The sequence below is a fragment of the Lissotriton helveticus genome, chromosome 5_1, assembly GCF_964261635.1.
Source record: "Lissotriton helveticus chromosome 5_1, aLisHel1.1, whole genome shotgun sequence".
Lineage (NCBI taxonomy): Eukaryota > Metazoa > Chordata > Amphibia > Caudata > Salamandridae > Lissotriton > Lissotriton helveticus.
In genome coordinates this window covers 1,222,762,260-1,222,782,965 of record NC_136065.1, presented here as the reverse complement: position 1 = coordinate 1,222,782,965, position 20,706 = coordinate 1,222,762,260, and the positions used below count along the sequence as shown (strand labels likewise).

Genomic DNA, 20,706 nt, shown 5'->3' with positions numbered 1-20,706 from the left:
CTGGTTATGATTGAGAGTTTGGCAGACAGGTACTCCAATGTTAAACTCAAGGTCCACCCATCCGATTGTGAGTTGTGTGGACTGCAAGTTTTATGTTGACAGAGTAAAATCTACTCCGGCAGTGGATAACTTCCTCCATTGGTTCAGCGGAGTATGGGCCTTCACAAGTAAGCCATCAGACTGTCTGCCGTATTTAGCATGAATGATTGGATTGGCTTTTTTTTTTACTGTCCGTCACCACCAGGTATATCCTGACAGCCTCCCTAACATAACCTCTTCTTAGACTCAGATACGTAATTAGGGGTAAGAAGTGCTGCGACTGTTTACTCATTCGCTGCTCCTAGGTGCAGCTCAGTGGCAAACTGCAGAAACGTTGCTGGTCTTTACATTTTGTGATTGAGGTGCATTAGCAGAGCTTCTTGGGACACCAAAACAGGACAATAATTAGGTGACAGGACAGGACTGATTGCATTAGTTGAGCAGCGCCCCAGGGTCTTTGCTGGAAAGGCGGCTGTGTGAGTCCCAGTAATGGAGTTAGATGCGTCACTGCGCATCATTGACCAATTTGATTGACACTTCAAGTATTGAGTTGGCAGGGGATGTAGATTTTAGATGCCAGGGTGGATCACTGGGTCCAGTGTTGCAATAGAGGGGTGCTGCTGCAGCTTAAGAGTTGGGTATTTTGATAGAGCTGTGTTTGGGGGTCCACATACATGCTGGATTATCGTGCAGAGCAGCAATGAGGGTAGTGGACCAAGTACAGGAAGAGCAGAGGGTCATGCGGGTAAGAGGTTGGGTGCATTGCTGGAGTTGTGTTTATGTCTGTTTAGCAGAGCGGTGATGAGATGCATTTGCAGAACTGGATGTACATCAGGTCTGAAATGACAGGCAGTAGTTTGAGATGCTTTGACAGAGCTGAGCATTGGGGTCCATCCTGGAATCGGAAAGAGGGTCAAAATGAGGCGCACTGGTAGGGCTTTTTATTTGTTCATTTACTTTCGGCATTATTTCTGGCACATGGAATACTCCAGGTGTTCCTCGGAGCATAGTGCAGAGAACAACACCGAGCAGCAGGGTAACAAGTGAAACAGTGGTGGCAAGGAGAAAGGGAGTGGTTTCATGCACCCTAACACAGGCAAGAGAAAACAGCCCTCTAACCGTGATTGTGTAGTAGAAAAACAGGTCTAATTAGGGTGCAGTTGTCCTCTCGCACCACTGGACCTTGCTGTCTGCGGACTAGAGGCTATTTACATAAATATTTATGTAGGGTTTTATAAGACCTGATGGGTGTTAGACTCCTTACATAAGAATGGTTTCCTACAGCACACAAGGTTTTAACATAAGAACAGTTTCACTCGAGGTTTTACATAAGAACAGTTGTATAGTGCATAAGAGCAGTTTACACAAGACTTAGTTTTACTAGGGATGAAGCAAAAGTATAGTTTCATTCTGCATCTGACCAGTTTCCATCCGAAGGTTTCACAAGTTTTCAACACGATTCCAGCAGAAAAATGCTTGCACCGTCCCCTTAGTGGTGTGTGAGGGCAACTTTCTTGACCTGAGATGGCTCCAAGGATTAATGTTAGGGCGCAATATGGGTGCGCACAGCATAGTGATGCTTACTCGTAGTCTAGTCAGAAAAATATGGCCGCTGCCATATGCATGGTGACTGGGCCGAAGCATGTGTCTCCTCAGTGTCCCAAGCATGATTGCTTTCAGATCCTGATGTGCACGGCCACAGGTCTATAAGGCATTCCCACCACACTGAGCTCTAGCATGATGTAAGGGCTTGATTAATGGATTAACTCCTGGCTGGGCAGAGCGTGGAGGAGGGATTCTACTGGCAATCACTAACCAGAGGCATCATCGATTCGTGTAGGCCCTGAGAAGTTGCTAGTGGGTTTGCCTTGCCCAGAAAACCTCAGAGTACACGAGGAATTCCAGGGACCCATGGGAAGAGACGGGGATCAGGACCATGTCTAATGGGGTCAGAATTGTCTAACAAGCACTTTTTTGGCACTTCCCATTTCAGATTTCACCTGTGAAATCCTAATCGGCCACCGTCTTGCAAAAAACAAGTCAGTGTAGGTCTAGATGAATGTGCAAGCACTGAGCTTTCAGCAGTAACTCAAGAGGAGATTGGAACATGAAGCAGATTTTCATGTGCCAGTTCCAGATCCTATGGGTGGGGCAGAGGAAGGCTTGTGGAGCAGGGTATGTCCACATGCAGTTGGGATGTGAAGCTAGTAGAGGGAGGATCCCCATAGACAGAGGACTTCCTGTTAAATGAGAAGGCTGACAGAGGCGCACAGCCATGCAACTGGGGCAGGCGCCTTGAGTTGAATCATGCTACAAGGGACAGAGAGGCCAGTCAGTTCACAGGAAGCGGGTGATCGAAACAGCTCGCTGATTGGCTTGTCTGAAGTCCAGGAAGATTTGGGAATTCCAGACAGTACGGCCTGTCCTCTGTGTCTATGGGTCAGCCCTCGACCAGGGCCGCGATCGTGATGTCATCAGTGGGTTGGAGGCAGCACCTGAATCTGACGATGATAGTGCATTTTGTTGCAGGCAATATGTGGCATTTGCTTTCTGAGCATTTAAGGACAGGTGAGAATTGAAAAAAAAAGAATTTTTTGAGTGTACTAAGGATAGGAGACACATGTAATAGAGCAAATTACCATATTGTTGAATACAAAGAAGTGGAGGCAGTGGACCATGAGTGAGATGCATGGACATTGCTGTGTGTAGGCCCCAGGTAAAAGAAATGTCAGGGAACAATGCAGGCCTGGTGTCAGGTGCTTATGCAGAGCTGTGTGTGATCCGGGTCTCAATAGTGGAGCAACAAGGGATTGTACTGGCCAGAAGCGAGGTGCACTAGCAGAGCTGTGAATGTGCCTGGGTCTCAGTACTAGAGATACACGGGGTAATACTGGTCGAGCGTGATGTGCATTCGCAGTGCTGTGCATGGGGGTGGGCTTCAGTACAGGAGTAACAAGAGGTGGTAGTATATATTATATGTAATTTAAATTTATATAGCACCTACCTAGCCAAAAGGCTGCACAGCACTTTACAGGGTTAAGGCAAAGACACGGTCAACGTGTGGCTGTAGGAGTAGCTAGTTTCTAGAAGCTGTGTACTGATACTGCATCAGGACATAGTGCTCTTTACAGAAGTATATCTTCAGCTCTTCCCTAAATTGCAGCAGGGGTCAGGCAGTCACGACTGATATCAGGGTGTTGTTCCAGATCCTGGACGGCGAAGGCCCCGTCAGATGGTGGCCTGGCTGCTGGTACGCCAACACCTATTGGCGATAACTTGTCAGGCCGATGGGTGGGGTGCCGGTTGTGATGGCTTTGTAGATGATACAGGTGGTTTTGAAGATGGAGTGATCAAGCAAGGGCAGAAGATGGAGTTCCATCAGGGTTGGATGATGGAAGTGGTACCCTTGAAGAGTGAGGTTCATTGGTGCTAGGGCCCTGCTATCAATACTGACATGGTTGCCACAGTTGAGGATTGATGCTGTCTGTGCTGCAGCACCAGTTTTAACCCGTGCAGGCTACCGGAAACTGTGCAAAGGCCCTAAAATAAAATAATGACGAGGTGTTTTTTGGTAAAGTCTTATTCTTAAGGTGACACGTACTGTTTTTGGTACAGATGCAAACTCATCAGGGGATGACGAAGACGACAACGACGGCGCTGAAGATTTCACAAATGACAACAACCACATGAGTAAGTTATTCGAGCAGAGTCCTGGCACGTTTACTTTTAGCGCCTATTAAAGGTTTTAAGCATGCTTCGAAGAGCTACTCTTTTTCTCACACAGGAGGTCTGACGTTATCTAGAGATTGCATACCATTCATGTGTGGGACATACATCAGGTTTGGGAGCACGGGAGGGGGCGGATAGGGGGGAGTGTTGCCCCTTCTTCCCTGTAGGTGATTTATTTTAGGGAGGAGGAGGGGGCTTTTTAAGACCTATGCGTTTTAAGGAGAGAGGGGCTGCTCTTATGTTATTTGGGGGGAGGGAGAGGCCAGATGTTTGTGGGATATACATTTTTAGGGATGTACTGTTTTTTGAGCTGTAGGTGTTTATTTAGGAAGAACGTGTGATTCTTTTGTGTGCAGGTTTTTTTTTTTGCCGAAGTTGATACCTAAGTTCATACTGTTCCAGTGAATGCACCCAGCTGTGTGATTATTTTTTGGAAAGAGTCGAGGAGAAGGGATTTCAGATTTTTACAAGAATTCGAGCCTGGCTATAAATACAAAAATATTTTAAAGAGTGTAGGGTTAGGAGTGGAGAGAGGAGGGGTATTGGTATTTATAGGGGATCCAGTTAATGGAGGAAATGAGGTTTAGAAAGTGAATTATTTTTACCCTCCCCTGGCCATTCTTTTTTTCAAATTCCATGTTAATTAGATTTATTTCAGGAAGAGACCATTGTTGCTGAAGCTGGCCGGGCTGGCTGTCAGCCCCCTTCTTAAAAGAACCCGGTTTTGATCCTCTACCGTGAGGGGTGAGTGGAGGGAAAACAAGGAGAGATGTTCTTTGTAGTTTCCGAGGCGCTATTTGCACCCTTGCATCGAGTGCAGGAGGAGCTAACTCTCATTGTATGATCTATGGGGAGGTGCACGCTCTTCGCTGCAGGCTGCGGTGCTTCAGCAGAAAAGCAGGTGGTGCTGCAGGCTGGCTTGAGGAGTACAGCCTGTACTGTATGTCACTACCAGTACTGGCACAGCAGATCCAGAAGGGAATTATTTTAGCGTGTCAGAGTTGTGTGTGAACTCTTGGACCGTAATAACAAAGGGAGCTGAAGGTCAGATGGAGGTGAATTGGTAGAGTTTTGTGTGGATCTGAGTACTGGAACAGCATTTGGTGTTAGAAAGTTAGATTGCCCTGTGACAGTTGTGGGTAAATCTTAGTAGTGAAATAGTTGGAATGTTGTTGGGCAGGTTTGAGGAGCCTTAGCAGATTTGTGTGGGTCTCAGTACTGGAATAGCACTGGGTGCTGTAGCAAGGTAATATGGTGGAGTGACTGCACTTCATTTGCGTCTCAGTTCTGAATCAGTTGGTGTGCAGTATATCAGTATAGATGTGCTGCATAATGATATTGATATGCTGCTTGCTGGGAGGTGAGGTGGTACTGCTGGTCGCCAGTTGATATACTTCTTTAGTTTGAGATCAACATGGTGCAGCTGGGAGGGATCACGGTGATGTGTAGTAGTGTTTTGGGTGATGCTGTGGACAAGGTTTGAGGAGGTGCCGCAAGTTGGAGTGAATGTAGAAGGAATTTCCGGTGGTGCTTTATGCACTTACAAAACTATGTACAGATTTGGAGCTGCAAACACCTCTCTTGAACAAGATCCTTCATATTAAGTGGATGTACAGAGTATGTATTCCACTATACATTTGTTGCATTTAGTGTACAAACCTTTCTGTTATGAAAAATCTTGATAAGGCTGCTCCCTTACATCATTTCTGTCCTGATGATGACCCCAAAAATTCCGTATTGAGTTCAAGAATTGACACATACCCATTTCCTGCTATTTGTATCATTATGAATACCATGCAATTGAATAACTGATTCTTTTTTGTTCACCTCCCTGCCTCCTGGACCTATGCACTGTGCACATTGTTTCTGGATATTTGGTTATCTTTTAAATAATTTACGACGCATGGAAATAAAGGCTTTTCGGTTTTCCTTTATGGTTTGCACTTTATTAACATTTATAATGCGCTTGCTAAGGAGACACACTTCCTCTAAAATGCTTTCGTCATATTTTTCAGTAAGATGCTGAACTAGAAAAGACGGGGTGCTGTTGCTATAATAATTTTGTAAGCAGACTTAAAAATGCAGACTGGGACCACTGCTGCTCCCTCTGTTGTGTATCTAGGTACCTGTTGGCATACTGGGCGCCCTATTTCCTCAGTAGTTGGCTAAGATTGAGGCAGTGCCCCTGGCAGAGGGGTAAGATGCTACATGAGTGCTGCTCGCCAGGGCAAAGTTTTGTGTGCTCGTCTTTTTTTTGCACATTCAGTAAACTCCATTAATATGCACATGGCCTTTATATGGATGATTTTGCTCTTTGCTAACAGGAAGTCTCTTTGCTTGAATCAACAGGAGCTCCATACTGGACGCAAACAGAAAAATTGGAAAAGAGACTCCATGCTGTGCCCGCTGCCAACACTGTGAAGTTCCGCTGTCCCGTCGCTGGCAACCCTACGCCCTCCATGAGGTGGCTGAAGAACGGCAAGGAATTCAAGCAAGAGCACCGCATTGGCGGCTTCAAGGTGAGTACGTTCTGTGGTAGGGTGCCCATGCTTTTAAAGGTGTATGTAGCCTTTACGGTGCATTCTGTGTTGTTTGCAGCATGGAGAACGGTCATGTGCATTGCATGTCAACAAAGGTAACACATGTTGTGTGCAACAGTGGAAACCGGCAAAGCTACCACTATCCTGGCTCTGCTGGTGGGATTTCATAAGCTGTATATCTGGTGAAGTGCTATGGACTCATCCAAGCATATCTGAGGTGGGGGGTGTCTGTGCACAGATTGCTGCTGAAGAGCCTACTAAATATACATAAATAATACAATCGCTTGTGCTTTGATGTCACCTTACGTTAGCGCTATATGTTATGTAAGGCCTTCTGAAAGCATTGGGAGAACAAGAGAGTAGGAGAGGAGGCTGCAAGAGAGGGAAGGAAGAGGAAGCCTTGTGAATGGAATGAACTCTTCTAACAGGATTGCATCTCACCGAAGGGAGTCATAGTGCACTGTAGGTCACTGGCCTTAGACAGTTGGTCAGCTGGGGAGTAAGGTAACAGACTGCATGACCTGAAAGGAGGAGTAAGGGACTGAGGATGGAGCAGAACTTTGCGAAGTGAGGAGGAAACAGGAGAGGCTAGGAAGGAACAGGAGAGGTAGCAAGGGTGATAATGGAGTAGAAGAGGTTAGGAAGGAGCATGAGAAGTCTGGAGTGAGCATGAGAAATAAGGAGAGGGATGGAGATGAAGGAGGAAATATGATGGATGAGGAGGAAGCATGATGGTAAGGATGGTGTGCGAGAGGTAAGCATAAGGTGTCAGGCAAAAACACCGAAAGAGGGTAGAGAGCATGAGAAAAAGAGGGTGCAGAAAATTGAAGGCGGGAGAATGAGAGGTCAAGAGGAAGTATACGGTAATGAGGAAGCACGCAAGGTAGAAAGTACGCATGAAAGGTTAGGGAAGAGCATGAGATGTAAGGAGGGTGCATAACAGGTAAAGAGGGGGTGAGATATTGAAGGGCGATGCGATTGTTTGACAATGTGAGGCATCCAGGCCTTAAAGAGAGCATGAGATCAGCATATGCTGATAGACTAAAACCCACATTCTGAGTAAATGATACTGTGGTGGTAGGTAACTCTAAAATGTGGAAATAATGCATCATACCAAGTTTTCCCCAATTAAACCAGTACTTAATTTCTGCCGGTGTCTGATGCTTTGCACCAGCACTTAAATCGCAACACCGGCTCTTACGACAGTCTGCCACAATGTGCCACAGTTTATCTGCTTTTGAGATGAGCACAACAACAGTACTTTAATCACTCAATATACATTAAAATGATTAATAGCTGATGCCCATGACATTATTATACATTTGGGTGGCCTGGAATAGTCTGGTGGTTAGTAGTTGTGTTGGTACTGGCAGGGACAATGTGTGGTGCAAGCTGCAGTGGCCTCCTGAGAAGGGCCCTGGCACTTACTTTACACATGTTTGCATTCAAATTTTGAATTCCAAGATCTACTCAACATGATGGCCAAAACATGTAAACCAGAGAGTATTTTTCACTAGGTCTTAACAGCTCCCTCTTGTCCCATCCCAGCAGGGCAGATTTGCGTGTTGGGGTCCTCACTCCTTATCCTGTTCCTCCTGGTCAGTATGTCAAGTCTGGGTCTTCACTCATTCAGTCTATCCCCTCCCCAGGTACGCAGTCAACACTGGAGCCTGATCATGGAGAGCGTAGTTCCCTCTGACGAGGGCAACTACACATGTATAATGGAGAACGAGTACGGCTCCATCAATCACACCTACCACCTGGATGTCGTTGGTGAGTACCCACTGCTTTCATAACAGTGTAAACTCTTTCTGTATAGCGCTTTAAGCTCAGTCGTGCTTGTTTATGATACTGCAATCATTTGCATATGATGGCGTTCTCTCATCGGCTGCACTCTTTGTATCATGTCCGCTCTCCATCTCTGTTGCCCCTCTGCTCTGTTGCAAGTGAGTAATGGCAACAAATGCTGGTGACTTTTTGCCGCATGAGCGTCACTGTCTTAGTGTCTGTTGGTGTGGAGGCAAAGGCTTATCGACAGGTGGACAATGCTGAGGATCAATTTTAAAATACCGTCTTCAGTGGCCTAGGCACACTTGAACATCAGGAAATTTTACCAACAGGTTGATGGGGCTGAGGCCGAGTCAGTCACACATTGGTGTATAGTGCTTCCTTGCTAACATCCATCACTGTTGCCAGAAATATCTTGCCACTGTATGTAAACATTCCTAGTACTGTGCCTGCATGCCCATGCCACTGTGATGGAAAATCTGTTCTTTGTAGCTGAATGCTTCTGCCACTGTATCCGAATGTAATCGCCTTAGTACATTCTTTTTCACCTACAAAGCCAGAATATTATTCATTTCTGGCACCAAGGGGTTGAAAGTTTACATTTCCATCTGTATTTATCTATATTTATTTTTTTCCTCATGTTATTGGCATGTAAGAAAATAAACTCACACCTGGGGTCTGTATGGGTTTAGTGCGAGAAGTCGCCTTGTATTGTATTCTACCTTCATCTGAAAACATTAGTATACACGTGTATCTGCAGCTTTTTGAGATTCAATGGGATGCCTCCTCCCTTTTCGTTAACTCCTTATGTTGTCAATGTGCATAGCGTTTACCGTGGATAGACACTTTTACCGTGGACAGGCACTCCAAAGAGGATAAACTTTCAGTTTTTTCCATTTGATTTTTTTTCACAGAATGTGAAACAGAGTGTTTACATCTGTACTGATGTGCAAAATAAGTAAACACCTAAAACTGAATATCTTATTGTTCATGCACTCTGCCTCAGAGGGGTGTCTAGTTTTTCTACTCGTATGTTCCTGTGATCGCCTAGAAAATATGCCATTCACAGGATGTATTATAGGGGACTGTCTGCACCTCGGCTTCCATTGGAGCAGCAGGTGCAGTGGCGCCAAGGCCAGAGGCATGAGGGCCCCACTGGACCCAGACTGCTACTGAAATTCAAACATGAGTGGCATTCCCTTCCTTGCTCCAGGGCCCGTGACACACTGGCTACCCTACTAGGCAAGGCATTCCCAGCATAAGGTGCTGCTCGGAATACCTTTTGCACTCTGAGAGAATGTGTTGGAATGGCCGCCGCTTGCAGCGACAACACCTGTATGTGGCGGGAGCCGGGTGTTCTTTGTGCGGTTGGAACACACCTACAGTACCTCCCTCCCAAACACAACTCTCCCGGGCTGCACCGAGGGCCTGCCCTGCAGAGGTCAGGAGTGCGCAGGGGCCGCGCCCGGCGCCACCGAGCGCGCGGCTCGGTCTGGCGGGGCGGGGGTGGGCGGGGCATGAGTCACTCACGTGTGGTTACCTCAGCTTTCAGATGCAATTCTCGCGCTTTTTTCCACCAGCCAGTCCCGCGCACTCCTGGGCGAGTGAGGTGCTTTTGTGTCTGAGCCCTACCGCCTCAACACGCCCTCCCTGGCTGTGCCTGCCAGCCACTAGTGGCATTAACAAGAGTGGGTTTGATTTATTAAGGTCTGGGGCAAGACGAGACTGCCTCCCCAGCCAGGGCGGGGTGTTGCTTCAGCAGAGCTCGCTCTTGCTTCCCTCCCCAGGAGCTGACTGAAAGGCACGATAGTGCACTTGCCCGGGCTCACCTGGCAGGGCGCGCGCCCTCGCCCAGTTCAGATTAGACCCAGGTAATGGGCACAGTAAGAGAGCAAGCAAGGGTGAGGGTGGAATATGACAGCGCTGGGGTTAATGCAAAAGCCGGGGGTTGGGGGAGGGCTTGGGATGCGTAAATGGGAGATTGTGGGAGCAGGCTGAGTGGAAACTGGCAGTGCAGGCAGCGTGGTGACTGGAGCTGCAAATGGATGCGCCCAGTGCACCGAACCGGAGTTCGGTGCAAATAAAAACGGGGAGGGAGTTGCAACAGCACGGATCTGTTATTTTGTCTAATTATTCTTCCAGTGGAAGGAGGAAGCAAGGATCGGGTATATCCCGATAGGTGCGCTCTGCCTGTGCCTCAGCCCTTGGAATTGAAGTGCCATCAAGGGGGAAGAAAATTGGAAGGCGCTTGCTTCTCCACCTCCAAGACCGCACATAATGGAAGGTTTTCCTTCCTGCTCAGTGGAATGCAAATCCAACCAGTCCTAGGGCTTCTTTTGTGCTGTTTTTGGCATGAGAGCAACTCCATTATTGGTGGGAGCAGGCAGGGTCGGATTGGGATCACAATTTGGCCCGGGCACTGACGAAAAAAGTGGCCCACGTTCAAGGGGCGTGGCCTACAGTTAAGGGGCGTGGCCTACAGTTAAGGGGCGTGGCCCACATTCAAGGGGCATGCCCTTTCATGAAACACTATTTGGTTACTCTTTGAGGTCTAATTCGTAGAGAAATATTTAGTAAATTAAGCCTTTTAAAGCTTACAGAGCAAGTAATATTGGTAAAGACTAGGAGCACTGCAGGTCTGATAACTGAATACTTACATGCAGTCTTAACGCCCTGCACAAGGTCGTTAGATACTCTTTCCCAACCAGCTAATCATCACATAAATCAGAAATCTAGTACAACGTCAAGGAGAAAGGGTAAGACTGGAATCTCTGGGAACAGAACATGTAATAACAAAAGTAAGAATTCACAAATGAGGAAAAGGCAGTCTGGGGTGTAAAGAATGCTGAAAAAATGTATCTGTACAATCTAGTCATAAATTTATTTCACAGCCAGCAAGTGATGTCTATATACAAAAAACACAGTTTTATTTACATCTGTTGCTGCCTTCAAGTCTGGGCCATGAGGAGACTGAGGATTACTCAATTAACCATGAAAATGATATAAAATCTGCAAAAAGGAATTCTAACCTGAACATGCTAGAAAAGTTAATTCTTCTGCACAGAGAAAGAAGTGCCAAGTTTGCAAATTTTGCTTAGGCCTCGAACAAGGCCTAGCATAGAATGAGGCTAAACAGCTCTCTTTTGAGAAATCACATTACACAAAGTCTTAGACATGTCCTGAAATCAACACACAAGCATGTTGCCACATTCTGGCCTAGGACCTAAAATAGAGTGCAGTCAGACCTACACACTACAAACAAAAACTAACCAAAACTTACTAATTAATATTTTTGGCATATAGAGAAATATGCCCCTTGTCTGCATTTTGGATGAGGCCTTTAAAATAAAGTTACATTATTAACTGGCACACAAATGAATCAGTAAATTGTGCAAAGAAATGGTAAACAAAATGGTTCCTACCGGTTCCTTCTTGCTTCAGAGGAAGGGATCGGCTAGCAACACATTGCATTTCTGGGTGCTGGATGTGGCAAGTCAAGTAAACCTTTGAGGAAGACCTACTGCACTGAGTCTAGTGCAGTATTTTCTGGATTCGGTGGGATGACAATTGAGGCACACTCGATGTAGCTTTGAGTACTGCTTTACTCAGCCTACTTTGGTCAGCCCTGTGGAGAGTGGGATGCCAAGGGGATTAGATGGCCCCTCTTGAGTTAGAGCTTGGCAGTGTGGTGCATCTGGTTACAAGAGTAACCAAATAGAAAAGGCAGGGTGAACACTCTGTAGTTCTGTATGGGAGTGTCAGGACTAGGGGGACCAACTGGCATGGGTGCAAATTCAGGATGGGTAGTGTAAAAATGTAGGACAAAGGGTTCAAATTCAGAACAAACCTTCTGGACAAAAGGTACGTTGTACAGACCCATCAGAGGAGGTTGCGCATTATTATGTAAGTAAGTAAATAGACAACCATTTAAGCACTAGTCAAAATAAGTTTATATCAGGTTGAACCAATCGTGTACTTCACGGTTTTTCAGTATGCACGCAGCTTTGATCAACTGTGCAGGTCTTTTTGTGATATTTCATATGATAATAATCTATATAAATGGTTACAGCACTGGGTTGTCCAGTCTGATATTTTGTTTACAATTCATGGTTCTGAGCAGGCATGTTTGGTGAGAGAAATGGTCGGGAAGATCTGCTTGGATAGTCATTGTGAGATGTAAAGTGGCAAACATAAGATGCCGCTAATCCAGATCCAAACATATTCAACCATTTGCAAACCTATCCATCATGTATTCTTCCATCCATCATTTCACTCATCCATCCCTCCATCCACCCTTTTACTCATCCACCCATTATCCACCCATTCATCCACCCATCCATCCATTCACTCATCCATCCATTTACCCTTTCACCCATCCAGCCACCCTTTCACTTACTCATCCATCCACCCAGTCACTCACCCTTAGACACATTCACCCTTTCAGTCATCCACACATCCATCCTCACTGTTTCTCTCCATCCACCCTTTCACCCAATTCATCTCTTCACTCATCCATCTAGCCATTTGCCCTCTCACCTATCCAGCCATCCTTTCACTTTCTTATCCATCCACCCAGTCACTCATCCTTCCACCTATTCACCCTTTCAGCCATCCATTCTCCCTTTCTCTCTCCATCGACCCTTTCACTTAGCCATCCATCCTTCCTTCCATCCACCCAACTATCCATCTACTCATGCATCCATCCATTGACCCTATCACTCATCCATCCTTTCAATCATCCATCCATCTTTTCTCTCATCCATCCTTTCACTCCTTCACTCATCTATCCAATCTTTTGCCCATGTACCCTCCCTTTCACTCACTCATCCATCCTTACGGTCACCCTTTCACACATCCGTTCATCCATTCACACTTTCACTTATCAATTAATCAATCCATCCATCATTTCACTCATCCATCCACCCATTCTCTCTCATCATCCATCCATTCACCCTTTCATTCATCCATTCACCCTTTCACTGATCCATCCAGCCATCCCTTCACTTACTCTCTCACCCACCTTTTCACAATAATTGTGAGCTGAGCCTTTGTACGCAGAGTTGCAGACAGAAGAGACTCATCAGGAACTCACCCCTCGCTGTAGTTCCTAAAGCAAAGGGAGGCGTTCAAGATGCCCCTGCACATAGTCAATCTGAAACCTTGGAAGTCATGAGTCATGCATGATGCACAGTGCCAGGCCCTGAGGTGTCTGTGACATGGTGTTGTTTCCAGGGCTTTAAGTGGGATGACAAAACTGAGGGGTCTCTCCAAAGGGGTGTTCAATGTAATTATGGACGTAGCTTAAAACACCTAAGCTACAAATCTGTGCTTAGCATAGTGTGCCGCCCGACTGGTATTTTGCTGCTTCTGTCATTGCGTTCAGATATATAATACAGCAAGTAATGTTACACCTACAACAAGCCAGAACTATAGGTTTTGTCAATGGTTGTTAGTTGCATAAAATAGAAAAGCTGCAAACATGACTTCCTTGAATGTAATATTGAAAATGCATCAGTTCTAAAATGATGACACAGAGAAAGAACTATAACCCTTTTTTTAAAAACTTCTTGCGGTGGGGGGGCCTAAGGTGAAGATTGTGCGCTTTCAAAACATCACCTGGCCCCCACAGCCAGACCCATTCTTCCTCACCCACTGTGCCCTGAATGTGAGGGGCTGTGGGCGAGGTGTTAAGACTATCACTGTTTCCGCGGCGTGGGCCCCAGGGGGGCCATGGTGAAAATGGCTCAAAAGGCCTGAGAAACACCTGGCCCCCAGGGAGGCCGATTCTTGTGAACAATCACCCCCTCCCCAGCCACCCTCAGCGTGATTGCTTTGCAGGGCAGGGGGTGCAGTAGAGGCCACAGCTTATAATCGCTGTATGGCCTGCACAGTGAAGCGCTTTCATTTCTGTCTCTGTCTCCGTGCTGTGGGCCGTTTTTTTTCTCCCATTTCCCAGTCGACAGAGAGCAGACAGCAGAGAGCAATCTGTGGACTGGGAAAGGGGAGAAAAAAAACGGCCCACAGAGGGCACTGAAAAGGGCCATTTCCCAAATGCCCGCAGTGCCAATCCGCCCCTGGGAGCAGGCTAACCCAGTGCTCATTTTGAGTCTGGGGGCCTGTGCCAGCAATGCCCCGGCTGTTTTGCATCCCGGGGATTGCTGGGCCTACAGTGTGAATGTCAGGCTGGCTGTAGCAAGACAGCCGGCCAACCTGACATGCACACTGAAAGCTGGCATCTATGGGGGGGAGGGGGTGGTGCACGTGCGGGAAATTATTTTAAAAAAATCAAACTTACCTAATGCAACATCCTCGCTCCGGGCATCTTCTTAAACTGGAACCGGATGCTGGAACTCCCTTGCCCAATCCTGGCGCTGCACACATGCAGGAGCAGCACCAGGATTGGTGGGAGCAGTCTCAGCAGCCACCCACAGTGCCCTGGAGGCCTACACTGTCTCTCAACCCACCTGTGTTTAAGAGGTGGGTTGAGAGGTTTAAAGTGCGGGTGTTTCTGGCCATCGCAGGCCGGCCGGCCAAAAAGACATGCCATCTTTAAACAGTGCATTAGCCAGCCCACCCTCTTCTCTGCTGCTGTCAGTAGGCAGCAGTCCGCCCTGTCCTGATGGGCGGCTCGGAACGGGGGCTGAAAAATAAAATGGTGCTAAATTACCACTTTATTTTTCATCTCAGGGGCAGGGAGTTTGAGGTGGGGCGATGCTCCTCCGCGCCAAAGGAGGAGCTGCCCCTGCCTGCAATAGAAGAAAAATGTGAATGACAGAGCCACAGATGAATGGATAACGTGTGGCTGAAAACCTCTATAAGTAAATATGTTATACACATAATTATAATAAAATCAAAAGGTCTTGTCTAACACAGACCTAAGAAAACCCAATTGTTTTGCCAGCCTCTTGCCTTTAAGAAAGAGAGACAGGAAGAAAGAGACAGATATATATATATATATATATATATATATATATATATATATATATATATATCATTTGGGTTCCTATCAAACGACCACAAAGACAGCGTAGATATCCATAGAAGGTTAAATTTAAACCTATATATATATATATATATATATATATATATATATATATATATAAACATATGTATTTCTGACTATATATATATATATGTGTCAGAAATACATATGCATGCTGGCTTTTTTTTTAGGTGGCCCCACCAGCTTTATCTGTGACACAGTGTGTCACCACCACCCCTTCAAAAATCACTTCTAGAAATGCTGTTGTGCATGTGTGGATCTAGCTCAGTATAGATGCAGTTGAGTCCTCGATCACAGGACTCTATATAGCTTCTGTTCTCAGGAGGACCCTGGAGACAAAAAGCTCAGGCGTGGGGTTCTGGGCTCACTTCAGAAAGCATCGACCCCTATGTGGATTGTTTTCATAATGCCAATTAAGCCACCTGCCTATGAGATCCATTTGGGCTCAACGTCGTCCTGTCCATTTTCCCCTTTAACATGTAAACAACCTAGCCATCACCTGAGCTGGACTGTTCCTTCACCAGGCCCTAAATTATTAAACTATCCACTGAGGTGCTTCCCTGGAAAACAGCAGGGCCAATTATAGAATGAAAGGTGACCAGAGTCCAATCAGGGCTTTTGGTAAAGCCTATTCAGTGTATCCTGAGCTAGAGAGATGCACCGTGATGCAAGAGAGGGCCTTGGAGCCCTTAACATGCACATGAATGACGAGCAGTCGAGACCTGGTTACAATCTTAAAGCTCCCTACCTGGTGCCCTGCAGCCTACACAAAGAAACACATCGCAGGTCCATATTACCCACACAGGTGAGCTCAGCTGGAGGTGGTGCAGTCTGGTCAGGGTCGGACTGGGACAAAAAATAGGCCCTGCCACCAAAATAAAATAGTGAACCAGATATAAAAAAAAATGGCCCACATTTGCAAAGTGGGCCAGTTTTGAACTTGTAAAGACGTGCTGTATAAGTGTTTTGCGATGTATGTGAGACTGTATAGATTTGAGCTTGCTGCAGCCAATGTTTGTGGTAATATCAGGAAAATCATCAATAAAAACGTGCCCACAAAACAGCCCACAAACTGCTAAAAAAAACGGCCCTCACACTGATCAATCAGACCAGACCATCGGGCACTGCCTGCTTGCCCTAGCGGCCGGTCCGACCTTGGGTCTGGTCCATTCTTTTGGTTTCGAAGGGTTAGTCGCCTGTACCTCACCCTCTAGCTCTGCCTTCCACTCACTGGGCTTCGTGCGGCGGTCTTGCAGCACCTGTAAGTGGTTAAAAGGGTAATAGGAAAATACTGGAACCTTCCACCCGAGGCACGCGCCCCTTAAACGTGCAGGTGAGAAAAAAAAGCAGCTTGACGTTCAGCTGGATCGCGGTAGTGTCCTGTGGAAATTTCTGGCCGTCAGAGGCACCTTTGTAGGGTCAGTAACCGCAGGGGAAAAACAGCCCACTTCAAAGGTGGCCTCTGCAATCCGAAGGGGCCGAATAAACACCCTTCTCTAGGTGTCTGCCTCGCTTCTGAAACGAACTTGGAGGAGATGTTTACATTAACCATAAAAAAATTGTTGTTTTTTTAAAACTAAAAAGTTTAAAAAGCGAGTGCACAGTGATGTCAGCGTTTAGAAATATCACGCACCGCAATGGAATAATTTAATGAGTGCCGCGCCGAGGAGTTCTTCGGCGACCACAAGTTAAACAGGCGGTCTGTTTGCAGAGCCGGTGCCAGCCTATGTCGGGGCCTGGAGTCCCTGCAGAGGCCCGGGCTGCCAAGCGCCGTGAAAGGGCTCATTGTTCCCGGGTCGGAGCGGCTCGCGCACCCCGCTCCCCTCGGAGCCTCTGCGCCATGTTGGGGCGGTGAGATTGCGGGAAAGCAGCACCACCTCGCGCATCCCGTCTGCGGGAAAGAGAGCACGGCCAGACGGTGGGGCCTCCGTTGATAAGGCGCCGAGATTTAGGCAGGGTGATCGCTTCCTGACCCCGGACAATGTGCACAGAAAGTGTGTGGTCGCACGAGGTTTCTGAAGAGAAATAATGGTGAAGCATTGCGGCCTGCACAGAGAAATCCTGTTGCAGCACTCTTACCTATGCACACGCTGCACATTGTAGCACCATGCTTGTGTAGATAAAGCTGTCACTGATCCTGGGCTTGTGCAGATGGGACATTTTGCGGTACCTGAAAGCGCATAGTGACGCCTCGATCTGCATAAAGAAAGCTGATGGCGACTATAGGGCCTATGAACACAAAATCATGTTGTGAGTCACCATGTCTCCTGGCTCCCCAGTATCCAACAAGACCACCACTGGGGTGGCGCTGATTATGATGACAAGGCCAACAGACTACCCTTCCCAGGCAATGCAAGTGTTGCGGGTCCTGCCCAGCTTTAGAGTGCAGTGTTTATTTCCAGCAAATTTAGGTGAAGTGGTAAAGTTCAGATCAGATGTCTAGTGTTCTAGTTCCATAGCTAAAAGGTACCCACCCTTTGGAGCATATTAAATTCTCTTATATGCCTTCTCCAATGACCAACCCACTTTGTTAGGGATATTGTCAATGGTTTTCTTTGTAGCTCTCATTACCTGTACTGAGCAGGTTTGTAGGCCCCCCAATATTTTTATATAATACAAAAAGCCAGGAGTATATTGCAAGACCTTTTTTATTTGGTTTTGTGGTAGTAGGCTGTTACTCCAGGAGGAGGCAAATTGTTAGGAACTCAGATACAATATTAAATATTTATTACATTCAATAAACGTAATGTCTGGCTGAGCTATATCTTTTAAGATGCCCTGATTTGGAGGCGGGGGTCTATAGTACGACACCCCAAAAATGTGCTACACTCTTCTTAGTTCCCCAAAACCCCAATAACTGTTTTCTGATATGTCTGCGTACGCTAAGTGCCTTCAAGCACTAAAAGTATCCTGCAAAGTTGCAATGGAAAGTTGGCCACCCTAGCTGTGATATCTGTACAACCTTGAAGAATGTATACCAGTTCTGTCGTACCAACAACTGCACAGAGAAAGCATTGTGTGGCACTGAGCCATTTGCAGAGAATCATCTGCTTAGACTTAATAAAGCTATTATGCCACAGCCATGGGGCCTGCAGCGTGCACACCGTGCTGTAGTAGCTGGTTGTGCACAGATATTGTATGCTGTGGCCCCAATGGCACGAGCAGAGAAATCACGTCTTGGAATCAGGTCTGCCTAGTGCTAGAGAAAGACTTTGTTTTGGCCCCGGGGCTTGGGAAGGTAACGCATATCATGACACTGTGATGTGCACGGAGAGAATGGCTTTTGGCACCAGCACCAGGACCTTCAAAGAACATGTTTGGAATGACTCCATGAACAGAAACATTGTACCTTGATACCACACCCTGTGCAAAGAAGTCACGTCATGCACTGAACCTCTGCAGCGAAAGCACATTTTGGCACATGTCTACAGAGAGAAAGGCATTAACAACACGTCCAAAGAGGACAAGGGTCTAAGGGAATGTTTACCGACCACAACAGATTTAATCCCCTACTCAACTAATAAATCACAAACAAATCTGGTGGTCCTTTACTGACAGCGAACAGGAAAGAAAGGAAAGAGAGCTAAACTAGAGAACCATACGGACTAGCCAGATCTCCATCAACTGCCCATGTGGCCAGTGCCATCATATGAATATCTTTGTCTGTTCTGATAAATAATCATCGTGGAGCAGACAGTTGGATCATAATTTTATTGTGATTTGCATTTTTGTTTGTTTCATTTTCAGGTGTGCCAAATCCACCTTGTTTATATGGAGGTAATATGATTAATATATAATTAATAATTGCACTAAAATATTGGATGCATGGATGCAGTAGCTGAATAAGGTCCTGAAGAAAGCCGGGGTCAGTGACCCGTAAGGCTGAAACTAGTCGACCGATTTTTCATCTAATAGCAGTGGCTTATTTGTTTTATGTCGCCACTGCAACTATTTTTTAATAGGCCTGGGAGAGATATTTAGAATAAAGGATCTTTTTCTTTCTCCCCCATATCCTTTTTAACCACACTAGCACATGCACTGCACATTCTCTTTATTCTCCATTATACAGTCATTTGACTTGGTAGCTACAGAGTTCCATGCGGACATTGTACCCTATCATTCCCTTCTATGTCAAGAGGGTTGAGTGTCAAGGGACAAACAAAGATATTCATATGATGACACTGGCCACATGGGGCAGTTGATGGAGATCTGGCTAGTCCGTATGGTTCTCTAGTTTAGCTCTCTTCTAGCTCTCTTTTCTTTCTTTCCTGTTCGCTGTCAGTAAAGGACCACCAGATTTGTTTGTGATTTACAGAGAGAAAGGGCCTGTTGTACCTGGACATATGAGATCTTCATGTCACACTAATCGTAAAGAAAGAATGGGGCTGGCGGAGAGATAGCACTGCGTGGCACCATACGTGCAGAGAAAACGTGGGCCGCGACACCAGGCCCTGTGGCAGAAAACGCATGCCGCGGTAACATGGTCTGCAGAGATTGAAAGCTGTGTGCTGAAGGAAAGTAAGTATGTCATGGCTGCACACCGTAATACTGGGGCCTGTGTAAAGAAAGTGTCACCTGGCACAAGACCTGCAGCAACAGACCCACCTGGGAAAGGTGCCTGCAGAGAAAAAGCTTGCCGTAGCACTCTACCAGCGCCGAGGGAATGAGCGGTGGCATCCAGACGTGGCACAGAAAGCAATACGACACACTGGGGCCTGTGGGAAAGGGAGCATCAAGACACTGGCGCCTCCCGTGTGCACAATGCATGCTGGCACTGAACAAGTGCCTCATGGCTAAATACACCTGAACTATTATTTCGGACTCTCTAAAGACTCTGGACCGATCTGTACTACTTGTTCGACCGCTTTGCTTATTTGTATGAACTGTATTGTTGATATGTATTATTGATATATATGTATATGATTGGCTTTGCCCCCACCTATTTGTATTGTTAGCGTTACTGACTTACCTGTTTGACTATGTTCCCTCATCTACCCCTTCTTTGTAAAGCGCTCTGATATCTGCAAAGATCTTGTCCGCGCTATATAAAACTTTCAAAATAAATAAATAAAATAAGTAGAGAGAATGCATACTGTGGCAGCAAGACATCAGTTGTTGTGGCATCAGGGCTGCGCAGAGAATGGCCAGAGTGAAAGTGCAAATAGTACCTGTCTAGCAAAGGCCAGTCATTACGCTGTACATGCGCAGTAAAAGCTGATTGTAGCCCAGGGGCCTGCAGAGAGTGTGTCAAGGCACAAGGCGCTAGTGGTGAGAACCTATCTTCCAGGCACCCTATTGGAATCGAGGCCTGTGGAAAGAGAAACCACTTGGATATAATGGAGCCAGTCTTTATCAAATCACTAGTCATGAGGCCAGGGCCTGCACAGGGAGAGCTCAGGTGCCATTGGGACCTGTTGAGTTTGAACTAGAACATAGAGCCATTGACCTGCAGGCTTACGGGCATATAAAAGAATTGGGGTGCATCCTACAAGCAGTGAGGCTTGTCCAAAACGACGTGACACGTGACTGACACTTCTCCGACCCTAGCCATCTTTCAGAGACACGGTCATGTGAGAAGTCATCCAATTGGCTTCTAGTCGAGCCTTC

General features: G+C 46.5%; 1 protein-coding gene across 5 annotated transcripts in view; it reads left to right on the top strand.

Annotated features, from left to right (window-relative positions):
* FGFR2 (fibroblast growth factor receptor 2) overlaps positions 1-20,706 on the top strand; it is a 130,574-nt gene that overhangs the window by 75,945 nt on the left and 33,923 nt on the right. For 4 of the 5 annotated variants that reach the window (XM_078643937.1, XM_078643936.1, XM_078643934.1 and 1 more), the window contains 3 exons: positions 3,655-3,729; positions 6,118-6,287; positions 7,958-8,081. In XM_078643937.1, coding sequence (XP_078500063.1) covers positions 3,655-3,729; positions 6,118-6,287; positions 7,958-8,081 — 369 coding nt within the window. The remainder of the gene's footprint in view (positions 1-3,654; positions 3,730-6,117; positions 6,288-7,957; positions 8,082-20,706) is intronic. The other variant, XM_078643938.1, reaches the window with a different exon arrangement.